Here is a 16,692-nt window from a genome sequence, read left to right as displayed (position 1 = left end):
CATGGTCTACACCAGGCATGTCCAACCTGCGGCCCGGGGGCCACATGCGGCCCGGAACCGCAGGCAATGCGGCCCACTGTCCCCCTGAAAATATTTTTTTGCTGGAGAGGAAGAAAGTCGAGTCGGGGGCATGGCCACAGAGGCAGCCTCGGAGGGGATCGTCCACTAGTTGTGTTAAATTAGTGCTGGGGGGGCGCGGCAGCACGGGAAGGGTGCGGCCGTGTTTTATTACTTATATACCTTAACTATAGTATATATTTTATATGCGGCCCGAGAAAATTTCTCTACACTCAATGTGGCCCAGAGAAGCCAAAAGGTTGGACGCCCATGGTCTACACTAAAGGGCATAGAAATGAATAAAGTGTAACCTTGTGAAATCTCAATAAAGCTAAAAAACAAAATATTGGCTTGCATTTTAAAAACACAATGCAGTGTCCATACAGGACAGACAGCAGCCTGCATGCTAAAATTAATTATTAAGAGTGCAGGCTGGTGCGAACAAGCCCTAAAAAGTAAATATTGGATTTAGAAAAAAAAAAGATTTATACTCACTTAGGTGGATGCAGCGTCGATCCATTGATGCATCTCTTCCCCCACCGGCTCTGCACTGAGATCTGAGTGATCAAGGACAGCTGATGACTCAGTTCTCAGCATTCTGTGAGCAGAGAGCTGGGAACTGTCAGTCACCGGCTCTCTGCTCTGCACCTCCAGCGCTCACTGGAGCACCGGGCTATAGGAGGGGCAGGCTTTGGCTCTCTGCGGCTCGCTGAGAGGCTGAGCCAGCTGTTGGTCCAAGCTTCCGGGAGGATCCCAAACCATATGGTTAGGATCTTTTCAGAGCCTGGACCAGCTCTGTGATGTCAGCCGACAGTGGGCATCAGCCCGCTGTTGGCTGAAAACGGATCACAGGAGTGCAGATTTAACTGCACTCCTGTGATCCCTAGAAGTATAGCCAAAACAGCTTTGGCTATACTTCAAGACTGTTGTCACTGGATTGATGTCCCCATTGGAAATTCTCTTGTAAACCCAGGCTGCATGAATACGCACTCCCAGGGGATGCATCCGGGGTGGCTTGGGACCAAAGGAAATGGTGTGAATGACTCTAGGCAGGATCAGTTGCCAGTGTGTAGGGGGTGCACTTTAGCCTAGAAATGGAGAGTAGTGCTTTGGAAACTTTGGATTATTTTTTCCTTTTTCTAAAGTGGAACTAATCCCTTCTATAGTTTACAGTCAAGGAAGCTACCATCTCAGCTTTTGTTTGATCTGCAGTTGCCATGGTGCTTCACATATGATCAGTTATGACACTAGCCATATGATAATTTGACAGTTCAGTTGAAAACACAAGTAAATGTGACAGTTATCATACACAGCATGCTTTGAATGCAACTGTTTTGGAACACCGTTAGGCCCCCTTCACATGAATGATCCGATCAGATCCGCCTGTCAGTTTTTTTAGGCGGATCTGATCAGATCCTCCATGCATCCCTATGGCGAAGAGGATGTCAGCGGTGACATGTCCGCTGACACCCGCTGACATTCGATTCCGATCCTGTCCATGAAATCCGGACGGATGGAAACCCTATTTTCCATCCGTCCAGGGGATCGGATCGGATGAGAGCGGACAGGCGGTCCATTCTCATCCGATTCCCCATACAGAGCAGCGGGGCTCTGACACCTCCCTCTCCGCACACAGAGCAGACACGGAGCTGTCACCTCCCTGCTCAGCAGGGATCGGCGGATCGATCCCTCGCTGAGCAGAGAATGGACCGCACCGGACAGCAGATTGTGTGAAAGGAGCCTTAAGGTGATGGGTTTCGTTTCGCTTTAATATAAAAGATAAAACCTAGCTGATCACTATCATAATTTCATTTCTATTCTCTTTTTTTTGCCCCAGCTTTAACAAATACTTTATTTGTACTCATATCAGTAAAATGTAAAGTAGCCATTTTACCAATTAACTGCCCTCTCATTGCAAAGAATGTAAAAAAAAATCTCTTTGGAGGGTAGGCAGAGCCGGATTTACTACTGGGCACAATAGGTGGCAAAAGGGGCAGCTTTACACTGCAGTGATCAGTTTTTTCCCAGTATAAGTAGAAATCCATTCATTTCATGCAATCATATTTATAGCCTGCCAAAACATTCCAAAACTGAGAGCAATAGAACCGTCCTGTGTAACAGAGGTGATCCTAGCAGAAAATCAAGGTTTTCAGCACTTAAGGCTGGATATGCCCACAGGCTCCCATGATGGAAACATGGCCCCAGTTTAAAACGGTATTAAACCTAAAAGCAAAGACCTATTATATTGCATCTTATGGTTTCTTAGATGTGACGCTTACATTAGTTTTCTTTTTTAGGCTTTCTTTCTTCTATTCTCATCTCGTGATCCAGACAGTAAGTCTGTTGTTTTCAAAAGAGCACGCTCTACAGCAGAATGCTTGTAGAGTGTAGAGGCAAACCATTTACCACACGCAGGGGTGTTTACAATAATCAGCATTTATTGATGCAAAGTTTTTTTCCTTTTGGGATAAAGGTTTTACAGAAACTACTTATAAAGTGTTAAGCCCCCGTACACAGGACCAGAATATCGTACAAAAAATACCACTTTCAAAGCAATCGTACAATAATCTGATCGTTAGTACACAGTTATTGTCCAAAATGTTCTGAAAGGACAAACGTGAAAATGTCTCTTGTAGGATACCAGATTCGTCCCAAAATACAATACAAATACACTACAACACATTACATCACTTCCGAATTTTTATTCTGTCATACGAGAATTTTCGTACTTTAGTAACTTATTTTGCTTAGCATCCCAAATAAAAAAAAGGACGACGATCATTGGTCCAATAATCTCATTGTGTGTACTAGGCTTTTGCTAGAGTTTAACTTCAATTTCAATTTGTTAGTGTATCTAAATCTGCTAGTACCTCTAACCATCCCCTCCCCCCAGACTGACAATGGTGCTGCCCAAAGATGTCCCCTATGTTCCTTCATCCGGAGTGGGGGCACTCTAATACAGATGGTGTGTTACTGGCCAGATCACCAGGTAATATCAGGGGGGGAAAACTGATGAAGCCACTGATGAAGCCAATAAAACTGCCATATAATAATACATTTTTGGTTTAGAGTTTAAGGATTTAAACAGCTGCCTTTTTTTTTTTTTTTTCAAAACATGCAACTTTAACCACTTTATGACCGCCCACTGCAGTTATACTGTGGCAGGCAGCTGCTCCTGCACGAACCGCCATAGGTATACGTCAGTTGCGCACAGACAGCTAGGGGGAGCGCTCCCGCCCCCCGCTCGTCAGTGGGGAAGCTGATGCATGGGGCAGGCTGCTCCGATTGCCACCCGAGACCCGCGAACGTTCCCCGCTTAGAGAGAAGAACGTTCAGCTGTTGTATACACAGCTGACCGTTCTTCTCTCTGGAATGATTACAGAGCTCCTGTGATCCTTCTATATAGGAACACATGTCTCTGTGATCATTTCACAAGCCACGCCCCCCCACAGTTAGAAACACGCCCCTAGATACACATTTAACCCCTTGATCACTCACAGTGTTCACCCCTTCCCTGCCAGTATCATTAGTACAGTGACAGTGCATATTTTTAGCACTGATTACTGTAGTAATGTCACTGGTACCCCCAAAAGTGTCAAAAACGTCAGTCAGAGGTTCAATCTGTCCGCCACAATGTTGCAGTCCTGCAAAAATCGCAGATCGTCGCCATTATTAGTAAAAAAATAAATAAAAATGATATAAATCTTTCCCGTAGTTAGTAGACGCGATAACTTTTGCGCAAACCAATCAAAATACGCTTATAGCGATTTTTTTTTTTACCACAAAATATGTAGCAGAAAATAAATTGGCCTGAAATTTTAAAAAATTTTGATTTTTAATGTTTTTTTGGAATGTTATAACAGAATGTAAAAAATACAGTTTTGTTTTTTTTCAGAATTGTTGCTCTTTTTTTGTTTATAGCGCAAAAAAAAAAAAAAAAAAATTTGCACAGATGATCAAATACCACCAAAAGAAAGCTCTATTTGTGGGGAAAAAATGACATAAATTTTATTTAGGTACAGCGTCGCACGAACGTGCAATTGTCCATTAACCTAACGCAGCGCCAAATCGCAAAATATGGCCTGGTCATTAAGGGGGCAAATCCTTCCGGTCCAGAAGTGGTTAAATGATATTCTCTGTGGTTGAATGCAAAGCGTATACTGTATATATGTTATTTCCACCTTGCATCATAAGCAGTAGCAGCAGACATTGCTATGGATACAGCCATAGACTGCGCTGCTGGACAGAAGGTTATGGTGCAGACAGGCGCTAGGGGTTACTCACCCTGCTCTGTCTGATCTAGTGCATCATATACATTATGAAACAGGCGAATACACTCTACACCATCAGAGCACCGAGGACACAATGAGTACTGGGACAGCCAGACATGTAATTACCAGGTGAATCACACATGCTTTGTTGTCTTTTCCATTCTGATTTGTCGGTCTCCAAATCCCGGGCTATTAGCCAGTGCGTCACTACAGATGGAACATGAAAAACTTCTCACAAAGCTATATATAAAATTCATAGGGATTTCTAGGATGAGCTCACTATATTGGTTTTTAATTTCCTTTGCCTGCTGTCTCACTGTGCTATGCGGGATGCTAAGTCATATATCATGGATTCTACATACACGGCTCCCTGAGAGAGTACAGCTGGTACATAGGAAGCTGTGGATGGCGGGCTGCGGCAAGCAATGGAAGCAGAATGCTGGCGATGCTCTGAACAAAAATGCTAACAGGATCAAATTTGTTAATACAATTCAAAAGATAAAGTTCACATAATGCCCCTTCAGCCTTGAATCAGGCAGGATACACTGCCAGAAGAATCCATTTTGGAAACAATAACAATGCAATATGGAATCACCCTTCCCTATAAGCGCCCGTTCACATACACGCGACGCTACTTCCCGGGGCGACCTCCGAGATTGGGGTGCGAGCAGCGCGCCGCGACCTCGGAGTGGCCGCCACGGACTTCATAACATTGAAGTCTATGGCGGTCGCCTCCTGGTCGTCCCAAAGAAGCTCCGGACCCTTTTTCTAAGTCGGAGCGACTTGTGTCGCTCCTATTAGAACGGGTCCGCAGCTTCCCTATGGGAGGCGACCTGCGGCGACCTGTGAGGCGACCAGGTCGCCTTAGTGTGAACGGGGGGTAAGAGAGCTTGGACAGGGGAACATCTACCATGGTAGGGTAATGACCACTGCCATGCCGTTTTTCCGATATTATCCGAGAGATCTTCAACCTACACAGGCTTTGTTTCAGAATGCCTCGTACACACGCAACGATTATCGGCCGACCGATCGGCCGTCTTTTGTCCAGTGTTGTTGTGTTGGTTGGAATGTGCCTAGACTGCACACGAATTTTAGCGGCCAACAAAAACCAACTTCAGAAGTGATGTCATGTGCTGGTTTACTTTCCGTGTGTTTTTTCTTCTCTGAGCATGCCCAGTCTTGCTCATCAGATTTTTGTCTGCCGAAATCTGTACTGACTGACGGAAAATCGGCCGTTCTGTTGGCGGCCAACAAAAATTTTATAGCATGCACACCAGATTTTATTCGGCCGAAAAGTCGGAGTCGGTTGTCGAAAATACCATACTAACAATCCGAAAATCGGCAGAGCGTTCGGACGGACGAAATGTTACTTCCAATTTTCGTATCGTGTGTACGGGGCTTAAAGCAACCCATAGGATGAATCAATTATTTTCATTCAACCAGCAAGTTGAACAAAGAAATAACTGACCCAATTCCTCCCTGCTGACCCAGCCAAACTTCGATCCATGTACGGCTGGCTTAAAGCGGATCTTCACTGCATTTGAGCACCACAAACCAAAAACACTTTTTAATTTATTTTTATTATTCAATGCAAACTCGCCCATTCATCCATCTTTCCATGCTTTAATTCATTGAGAAGTCACTTTGAAAAACCACCCCCCTAGCATTTCTGGCCATGGCCATCTTGAATAGCGGCAAATGATTCCTGTAGCATTTACTTCCTGGAATCCATCGGCCCTTAGCTCAGGTATGCATGCAGGAGAGTGAGCTTAGCAAAGAAAACCCCTCCCCCCCTCCTGAAGACTCCTGGGATGTATGACATCATTTGCCTAGGCAATAAACCAGGAAGTAACTGATGTAAAAAAAAAAAAAAAAAAAAAAAAAAGTAAAACAATTATATACTTTCCTATTTACTATTAAGCCCCGTTCACACTTGTGCGAGTGCCGGGTTCGCATGTAATGTCGGAGCGCACTGCTCCTTCATTACATGCGATCGGCTGTGCGGTGCGAGTTTAGCCATACAGTTTGTATGGCTAAATTCGCACCGCAGCCACAGCAAACATGCACAGGACCCTTTTTGGAAGCCGCATCAGGATCGGATCGCACAGCGGTTCACACTTGTGCGATCCGATCCTGTGCAAACTGCACGATCGCACTGCGATATGCAATCAAACTGGGGGTGTCGTTAAGATTACATTGACACCCCCAGCGTATCGCATATGGCAGTGTGAACTGCCGGGGGTGCGTGTGCGATGCGGGAACAGGCTGCGGATTCACAGCCTTCCCACACTCGCATAAGTGTGAACCGGGGCTAAGGGTCCTTTCACACTGTCCACATCCGCCGGTGGACTCCGTTCTGCTCAGTGGGGATCGATCCGCCGATCCCCGCTGAGCAGGGGGATGGCAGCTCCGTCTCAACTCTGAGTGCAGAGAGGGAGGTGTCAGATCCCCGCTGTCTATGGGGGAATCGGATGAAAGCGGACCGCCTGTCCGTTCTCATCCGATCCGCTGGATGGATGGAAAATAGGGTTTCCATCCATCCGGATTTCACAGACAGGATCGGATAACAGCGGCTGACATCCGCTGCCCCATAGGGAAGCATGGAGGATCCGATCAGGTCCACCTAAAAACTGTCAGGCGGATCTGATCGGATCTTTCGTGTGAATGGACCCTAAGGATTAAAAATAATCAATGTTAATTGGGAAAGTGAAGTTCCTCTTTAAAGCAGAGCTCTAGCCCCTCCCCCCCCAAAAAAAAAATAAAACTCAGAAGCTACAAATACTGTAGCTGCTGACTTTTACTATTAGGACAGTTACCTGTCCAGGGATCCCACAGTGAACTCACCCAAGCTGATTCTTGAATCGGCTCTCCGGTGCCACCATCTTGAATAAGGGAAACTAGCAGTGAAGCCTTGCAGCTTCAGAGCCGGTTTTCTACTGCGCATGCACGAATCGCCCTGTACTTTCTCAATGGCCAGCTGCAGCGAAGGCCAAACTTGCAGCGAACTCAGCAGGAAGTGGGAGCAGGTACCTGTCAAAACCAGATACCCGCTCCCCCCCCAAGGTGCCATTGTGGCACTGGAGGGAGTGGTGGAGGCAGACAAGCTGAGCTTCCCCTTTTGGGTGGAGCTCCACTTTAAGACTGGACAGTGAAAGGAGAAGCAGCACAGTGATAAGCCCATCTTTGTCCCATCAACCTGCTCGTTGCTAGCACATTATTGGCTTCTTTTACTACTGCTTCCTCTCACTCTCCAATCCCTCTATACATTGACCACAAGATAATACCAGGTCACATTCAGGAACTTCTACTGCTTGTGTTAAAAAAATATTTTAATGCTGTATTGATGAATACAGTGCTGCCTTAATTTGTCTTTATATCAGCCTTGGAGTTCAGCTTTAAATATAACACTTGTAAAAAAAGATGATTGATCAATATATAGATGCATGCAGGCTAATATGAATCTAAGCAAACACATTTTATTTGGGTAAATATATGTAGTAGGTTCTGCTCTCTGCTTAGGTCACATCTATTTTCAGATTTATTCAATTTATGGAACATGCTCCCCTTCTAAACATTTACACTTTTATTATTCTTCCAGATTACAGATCTATATCGGGGGCTTTTTTGTACAAATATTGCTTGAGCTTAACAAATACATCTCTGACAAGCTTCAATCTGAATGGAGCACCTTGGACAGCTAAATCCATCATGATTAGTAATGAAATCTTAAGAGGTTACCTAACATAATACAGACATTGATCTGGTTTGTTCAGATGACAAGCAGAACATTGTCAACAAACAGGTTAAAGGGATTTCTCACGTGTGTGCAATACATTGGTAGCATGTAGAAAACAAACTAAGGCCAATAAGTGGGCAATTTCTGCTGCTTTACACAACCATGAAAATCAATCTTACAAAACAGTAAAATGTTCAACTGAATTATAAAAATAAGACACAATTTGAAAAAAAAAAAAAAATCACAAAAGCAGAATTTTAGAGTTTTATAGTAGTAAATGAAGGGTTTTTTTTTTTTTTTTTTGGGGAGAGTTACCAAATGGAAATATTTATGCATTTATATATACGGTGCGCAATGTGCTAAAATGAATCCATCAGACACGTAATGATATATGGGTGATCACTAAATGTCTAAAGGCAAGTAGGTGCCCATTGACCATTACTGGGGTGGAGTTAGGCTGTAAAGTAAATGAAAAAAATAAAAAAACTGTCCCAATTATTACGGTTTACACCCAAGATTAGCAATGGCACAAACTTACCAAGAAGACCCTGAGATTGTGCATGTGTGCGAACATGCCCTCGTCAGTCCATGACCACCTTAACAATGGCATTGTATCTGAACATTTTCCACCAATATCAGTGGGTCAATTCCATAAAAACTGGAAATCGCACTCACAAGATGTCGGTAGATATTGAGCCTTTGCTTGTTTGTGGTCAATGTGTACTAAATCTTGCTGCACAAATAAAAGTATTAGGCTCTATATACACTAGCTTAAAAAAAAAACTAAAAAAAAAAAACGTGCTCTCGGCAGAAGAAAAACGCAAATTTTGACAGTTTCTGTACCAGAGTTTGAGCATTTAGTGTTTTTTTTTTGTCTCTAAACACTGAGCTTAGAAAACCCCTCTAGACTACCTAATGTGCATGAACACATAGGATAAGATTGGTTGCTTCTACAGACTAAACTCCTCTAGGAGCAGCGTTTAAGCCTGTGTGCATGGAACCTTAATATTGCATTATAGTTTCCTGCTACCACTGTGTATGTTAAGCCCCGTACACAAGTACCGATCGTCAGCCAAACGATCGGTCGTCTTTTGTCCGAGGGCTGTCTTGTCTGTTGAAAAGTGCAAAAGACTGCACACGAATTTTGTCGGCCAACAACAGCCGACTGCAGAAGTGATGTCATGTGATGGTTAACTTTCCTTGTCTTTTTTCTTTTCTGAGCATGCCCAGTCTTGCTAATCGGCTGTCTGTCGGCCGAAATCTGTACTGACTGGCGAACAATCGGCCGTTCTGGTGTTGGCCAACAAAAATTTTAATGCTTGCACGACAGATTCTGTTCGGCCGAAAATGCGCTGTTGGCTGTCGGAAGCATCATACTAACAAGCCTACAATCGGCCGATTGGTCGTCGGCCGAATCTTTACGGCCGACAATCAGTACGTGTGTACGGGCCTTTAGAGTACTCAAAGAACATATCAAAATGTTGTCTATTACAACAAGGGCCTACACCATATGCATCGAGCTGTGCAGGGCAGCCTTGCCCAACACAGTCCCAAAACACAGACAAGGCAATATGTCTTGAGCCCTAAGGCCCTTTTACACTGTCCGCTCTGTCGGCGGACTCAGTTTTTCTCAGCGGGCGATCGATCCGCCGATCCCTCGCTGAGCAGGCGGATGGCAGCTCTGTCTCCGCTCTGTGTGCGGAGACACAGCTGTCAGGTTCCCACTGTCCTAAATGGGGGAATTGAATGAGAACGGACCGCCTGTCCGTTCTCATCCAATCCCATCCCATCCGCCAGACAGATGGAAAATAGGGTTTCCATCTGTCCAGATTTGACGGATCGGATGTCAGCGGAGAGGTCTCCACTGACATCCGCTGCCGCATAGAGATGCATGGGGCATCTGTTCAGATCTGCCTAAAAAACTGACATGCGGATCTGAACGGTCCACCTGTGTGAAAGGGGCCTAACTGTTTAGTTCACGCGATGCAGTGAAAAAAAAAAAAAAAAAGTAGGACATGCTCTTCTTTTTTTCAGCGCAGCATGTTGCGACATATTACACCTTATTACAACCCTCTGCAATGAATAAAGATGTTGCTTTGTGGCCTTTCAATAAAGTGGATTAAAAAAAAAAAGAAGGAGGGAAAAAGTACACAGTGCAACACATTGGAAATACACACTAGTACCCATGGTACAAAGCGGCCACTGGCATGAACGAGCCCTTAGGGAATGATCATCTGAAAGTTCTAGGGGTTCCATAATCCCTACAAGACAGGCCAAAGAAACTCCCGCAAAAAACTGGATGAGATTTGACAAACATAAATGCAGAAACCACTTTCACACCGTTGCTTGGTTTAATTGCCTTCAGCAACCAACGAGTTCACTGGAAGCCCCACTCAGGACAAAAAATGACTCTTCATGCCCCCCACCACTTCCTCCAACACCCTTCTAACCCATCCTGTAGGTTATACAGGTTCCTCACTGGTGCTGGTTCCAGGTGTGGGGGGAACTGCAGATTGTCCCTCACCTTGCAAGGACATCGCCTCACTTCCAGATCCTAAGAGCCCCCACACCACTTTGCAGCCAACAGAAGTGTCCATGTCACACAGACAGTGATATGGAAACCCAAAGAAGGATCCTGATGGATGTAAACAAAGGAAAAGGGAGGACTCCATACAGGAAGATCACAGGACTGTGGCTTTAGGCAAGTAAAATAGGAGTTTACATAGGGTTTTTCTTACTGCCAGCGATCAGTTAGCGAGGGTTGGGAAATGTAGGAAGGTTCACCGTATTTGAAAATTGCTGAACCTGCTCAGTTAATGTTCCTAAGGTTTTTCCTTCTGTGCCCAAGAGCCCCGCCAATCCTGAGCATATACCACAGAGAATGGCCATCTCAACTTTCCTGACAAGGAGCTCTTTAGGCTACATTCACACCTGAGCGTAGCGTTTTCGTGCGTTTTTTACCGCGATTTACAGGCGTTTTTTGTGCAGGCGTTTTTAGATTGAATAGAGACCAATGGAAAACACCTGTAATCTGCCCAAAAAGAAGCTCATGTACTTTTATGAGCGTTGGGCGTTTTGCTCACAGCGTCAAAACGCTCAGATGTGAACAGGGGCCATTGAAATGAATAGGATTTGTCTTGTTGGGCGTTTTGAGAGCTGATCCTAGAGCAGAAAAACTCCCCAAAAACGCCCCAAAACGCCTACATGTGAACGGAGCCTTACTAAGGGCTCAGCATCCTCTACTTTTGATCCACATCTCACTTCCCGCTAACCCTTTCTCCAATAAAAGCCACCAAAGGGGGCTTCTAATAGACAAGGTAAAAAAAGTAAAATGCAGGATTCAATTAACCAAAATTTTGAAACAGCATGATATTTTTAACTAGAAATATACACATCCATTGATATGAAAAATAAATATGACTAACATAGAACATGGTGTTCTCCCGGCAGGGGAAGCCATCCTCGCTGGGAGAACACAGTGATTATTGCTAGCGGCTATAACAGCCACTAGCGATAATCGCATCTAAAATCTGGCAAGCTCATTGTACCCAAGTTAATCGAGAGATCAACTTGGGTACATCCAGCCTGCCCATACCTAGTTCGAATCTCAGCCGGTTCCTGCGGAATCAGCCAAGATTCAAACTGTCAATGGCTGACTCTATTTTCACCTACTGATCTTTGCAACAACACATGTCCTGTTCTAGGGGGACAGCAGTCACATACTGTTCCCTCTGTGGAGGAGAAGGCTTGTCACCCTAGGCTGCTTTCCTGATTTGGACTAATATGACCTACCCCTCTCCATCACATAGGGAGAAGGGGGTTTGCTGTTTACAGAAAATCGCTTGGAAAGCTGATAACACTAAGATTACAGGACAGTAGACAGGAAGTTATAGGGATACTAAACAGCTTGATAGGAGGAATCTCCCCTGCTGACTCCTGTACTCCAACAGCCAGCACCCGTGGCTGTCAGAAAACCCAAACAGTGGCTGCATCTGATTGGATGCAGCCACTCTTCAGAAGACAAACTGCAAAGGATGTCGGGTGGGAAAATGCAGACAAGGCCACTCATGGCTCAAATTTCAGCTGGTTCATTGGGCACCACACAAAATTTGCTGTGTATGGCCAGCTTAATTACACCAGCAAGGGGGGTGACCTTCTTATTTCTGCACCGCCACCAATCTCAGGTCTTCATTAGTATCAATTTAGTACACAGCATACACATTTATGTGAGAGTTTTTCGGGAAAAAGGAAAGATTGTATTGGTTTCTAAAGCATAAATCTCACTACTAGCGGTCTATGGGCCCATTAAGGCTAGGTTTGCACCAGAAAAGTCTTTGAAAAGCAATCCATGTTAGACCGCTTTTCTGACGCCAGCCAATCACTGGCTTCTGGGAGCTCTGAAGGTGATCCTGCTGTCTCCTGAATTCCTTTTTTTATGTCAAATTGCAATTTTGAATGAAACGAATGCAAGCCAAACAATTGACTCACACTTAAGACATGCTCCCATTGACTTGAATAAGGGAATTTGACTTTGAATGAGTGAATTGGACAAGCCGCAGTTAATTTAGCGAGGCATGTGTACAGTCCCATCCAGCTGTATGCAGTATTTTAGTGGGTGGCCTGAAGCAGCTCAATAGACTGTTCACCTGTCCCCTGGCCACCATCCATGTGAAAGAGGCCTTAAAGGAACAGACGTAGAAGACATCATTTCGGCAACTCCATCAACCATTTCATATTCAATTCAGCATTCAGTATTAAAGATCATACAAAAATATTACAAGTAAATTGATGTACATTCAGCACATTTTGTAATTATTAGCTTTTTACCAAGAATATCAAAATAAGGACAAACTGTAACTTACTTTGGGTTGGATTCTCTTGGGTTGGTTCTTCTTCCTGAACTTCTCCTTCATTTCTTCTAGAAGACCTTTCATTTTTTTGCCTTCCGGAGAGTTCACATATTTTGGGCTCAAATGAAGATAACACTGCCACTTGGCAGATTCAAAGCCCCAATGGCAGGTCCTCTTATCTGGCGATCGGTGAGAGTGCATGACAAACGTCTGTGTTGAAAACATCCCATAGCACTCCAAACATTGAATGCAAGGGGCGTCGGGCTGGGCGTAAAGTTGAGGTGCAAATAAACCCTGGCACTTTCCTAAACAATCGTGTTCAACTTCAAAGGCACTACCTGTTTCCTTTAACTGAGCCAAAGAGTTTTTTGCAGGCAGCAAGCTGCCATTTTGTGGGAAAGTATGCGGCCGCAGAAGAGCATTGCATAGTCTCTGAGCGTCTGTCAATGTGATCAGTCCACAGGACGGAGCGTTAAAAGGAAGAATCCCCAAAACCTTTAAAATGTGAAGCTGGTCTGAAGTACAGCGCGAGCAGTATATGTACATTTCATCGCACACAATATTAATCTGCTGGAGTGAGAAATCCCGCAGTACGGAGTTCAAGACTTGGGGCAGGCACAGTCTCTTTTCACCTCCCACCATGAAACACGAAATTGATTCCCCCTCCAGTTCAGTCTGACTGAGCTCTGTTGAACTGTCCGATGGAATAAGAAGCGGCCCAGGGTGAATTTGCGGGGATGGGAGAGGCAAGAACACTGTTGGCGACATGTTTTCTTGTGAAAAACGGGCAGAGAAGGCAGCAGGCCCACCCAACGAACTCCGGCTGCTTAAATTGAACTGTGCCAACGTGTGCTTGAGTCCGGGGTTCAGCTCAGAAGACCCGCTAAGCGGTACGCTACTCGGCTTGACAATGCCCTCTTTGTTCTCCTCTACAGCTGTCTCTTTATAGTCATCCACTTCCATTTTGATTGCTACAACCTTATTTGCAACATTGGGAACATTTAAGTTAACTTCGCTTTCTTTAGCCAGTTTCTTTAAAGGGGGGCTTCCGTCTTCCCCCATTTTTGCACTTTGTCCAAATATCAAAATTCCAATTTTGAAGCAGAATAAATTTTTACGCATTAAAAGCTGCCATTATATCAAAATGAAATGTCATTACCAAAATGCTAGCAAGCTAGAAAGAACATGTATGCTACAGAACAGAATTATACACATACATAGTTAAACCTTTCTTCACTTAAAAAATAAAAATTGCATATATATATATATATATATATATAAGGGCCTTCCAAAAATTCATAAAAAAAAAAAAAAAAAAAAGGGAGTTCAAATACCTTCAACCAGCTAAGAGTGCAATGTGCAAGATATTGTAAAAGGTGTCCATGTCATGTACTATTGACTTTACTCCCACCCATGAAAAATGGTTGATTTTCTTTTTTTTTTTTTGGTCGCAATCTATGTTACAAAATTGCATCCAGGTTATGGCAGTAGTAAAAGAAAAATGTAGGCAGCTGATGAAACCAAGATCTAATGTCGACAGTGTTTTGAGCGATGAGTTATCTAGGAAGCAGTTAACGTGAGTTATATCTAAACATGTATCCAGGAACGATCAGCCTTCTGCCTCTGCTGGTGCGTTATTTCAATAAGCCATCGCCTCATCTAGAAAAGAAGAAAAGCATAGATGTTCTTTAACACAGTCAAGGTCAAATTCTTAAAAATGTACACGGGCTTATCACCTTTTCACAAAACGATTACATTCCCAAAAAATTAATCTTCCCTTTGCACATGCTGCCATGCAATACAGGTTAGGGCTTAGAATCTGGGAAAACGGGGGCTTGGAACAGAAGGTCATCCCGATTATCCTTTGTGCTGGCTTTTTAAATGATCTCAGGCATATCAATCGCTATGCCAAGCCTTGCTTTCTCTAATCTAAAAAGCCATGCTCCAGATCACCAAGCTGGATTTCAAACACACAATAAAGACCCGTTTAATGACAAATGGCGAAACGTGACTGCAAGCCTAAACACATGAAAAAGACTTGATGGAACCCAATAAGTGGGAAGGAAGAAAAATCTCCCCGAAGACTATCATGTGATAATCCTTATGTAGTCAGCTTACAGTTCACTGCAGTCCAGCAGGAGGCTGAGATGCTGATGGCAGGACCCCAGGAAGGAGCTTCCCCCATCCTCCCCTGACTGTGCAACTGTAAACATCGCCCTGTGCTATGCTAGCCCCCCCAAGCCGCTTAACCCTTCCGCGGCACCACTTCTACACCAATCAGTGGCGGCATTGACAGGGATGGATTTGCCTTGTCCTTTGCTGGATTAGATGTAGCTTTAAAATGTCATTTAAAAAAAATAAAACACAATCCAAAAAAAATAAATAAAAAAGCCACAATGCCATAATGCAAAAAAAAAAAAAAAAACACAATAACAAAAAAAAAAAAAATAATGATAGTTATCCCTGTGCTGGATGAATGGTGGTAATTTGCCAAAGCCGCACGCTACAAAAGAATAACAATAATACCACAATAACATGAAAACCGCAAAATAATGATAGTTATCCGTGTGCTGGATGAATGATAATTTGCCGAAGCAGCACGCTACATGTGCGCAGTTTATCTAGGGAACAAGAATGCAGCGACAACAAATTGCAAACCTTATCAATACGTACAATCCAGATATTAAGATTTACTCCAGCCACAGGGCAAAGTTAAAATAATTGTAAAGAGAGGTGAAGCATGGGTGTTATTTTAGTGTTAATATAATAATAAGGGTACAAACAACAGCCAGGAAATAAATGTGCCCTGCGATGCGATGCGATTTACCATGGTGTACAATACTATGGGAAGTGTGCTCTGCTCACATTATAGTGTCATTAATAAAGCAGAGAGGAAACAATGGGCTAGGGAATTCCCATGGCATCCAGGCATTTAATTCCACCAGCAAATCAATGACTGATGGCTGAAAGTCTAATGTGATGGGTGTCACAACAAAGAGCGGCCAATCACTGACCACAGACAGGACCACTCTGGGGTCACACACACTTCTTCCATGCTGTACTTCTCTACAGCCCCTGGCAGCAGCACTGACAGTGATCAGAGTGCTGAGCCTCAGTACTGCATTATAAGGGCAATGCCAGCCTGAGCCCAGGGAATGCCATCAGCTGGGGAGACAGGGGCAGCCCCTTTCCCTCCACCTGCCATAGAGGAATCCTGGCAGCCTCTGTGTGCCCTCCATAGATTGGCCCCCTGCCTGTTACCTGCTGTCCAGGTGTCCCAGCAGTGACAGACAAGCACACACAACTGTCCTGCTGTCACCTCCAGGGATCCCCTACTGTACTGCTCACACTCGGTGCCACTCATTGGTGATCAGCTGTTACCTTGGCATCTCCGGTCACTCCGCTCCTGCCTGGGTGCCATCGCTGCTCTGGCTCGATGTCAGCCTGTCTCTGTCCCCCCCCTCCCCTCCCCAGTCTACGGCCCGTGACGTCACCACTGCACACGAGCCGCCTCCCTCCTGCCGTCTGTCGGCTCAGTCTGCGGAGCGCAGGAAGCAGTAACGTCACTGGGAGGGGGAGGAGCGGGGGCGAGGAGGGTGATGAGAGGGGCAGACGCGCCTGTCACGTGATGTGTGTGTCTGACTGTGTGGAGGTGCTGGGAACACACACTGAGTGTAGGAGGATGGCGGGGATGAGCTGTGCACTAATCCCACCAATCACAAGTGCCAGACTGGGGGCATCCATTCCAGGAACTCAACGGAAGGCTGGAACCTCTTCT

At 44.7% G+C, this 16,692-nt stretch overlaps 1 protein-coding gene across 2 annotated transcripts in view; it reads right to left on the bottom strand.

Annotated features, from left to right (window-relative positions):
• SKIL (SKI like proto-oncogene) overlaps nucleotides 1-14,158 on the bottom strand; it is a 76,372-nt gene extending 62,214 nt beyond the window's left edge. For both annotated transcript variants that reach the window (XM_082252437.1, XM_082252438.1), the window contains exon 1: nucleotides 12,927-14,158. In XM_082252437.1, the coding sequence (XP_082108563.1) occupies nucleotides 12,927-14,036 (1,110 nt within the window). In that variant the 5' untranslated portion in view covers nucleotides 14,037-14,158. The remainder of the gene's footprint in view (nucleotides 1-12,926) is intronic.
• Between the last annotated feature and the right edge of the window lie 2,534 nt (nucleotides 14,159-16,692).

The sequence above is a fragment of the Pelophylax lessonae genome (assembly GCF_965119305.1).
Source record: "Pelophylax lessonae genome assembly, chromosome: 3".
Classification (NCBI taxonomy): domain Eukaryota; kingdom Metazoa; phylum Chordata; class Amphibia; order Anura; family Ranidae; genus Pelophylax; species Pelophylax lessonae.
The sequence above is the reverse complement of the archived record's forward strand: the minus strand, read 5'-3'. Positions and strand labels throughout refer to the sequence as shown.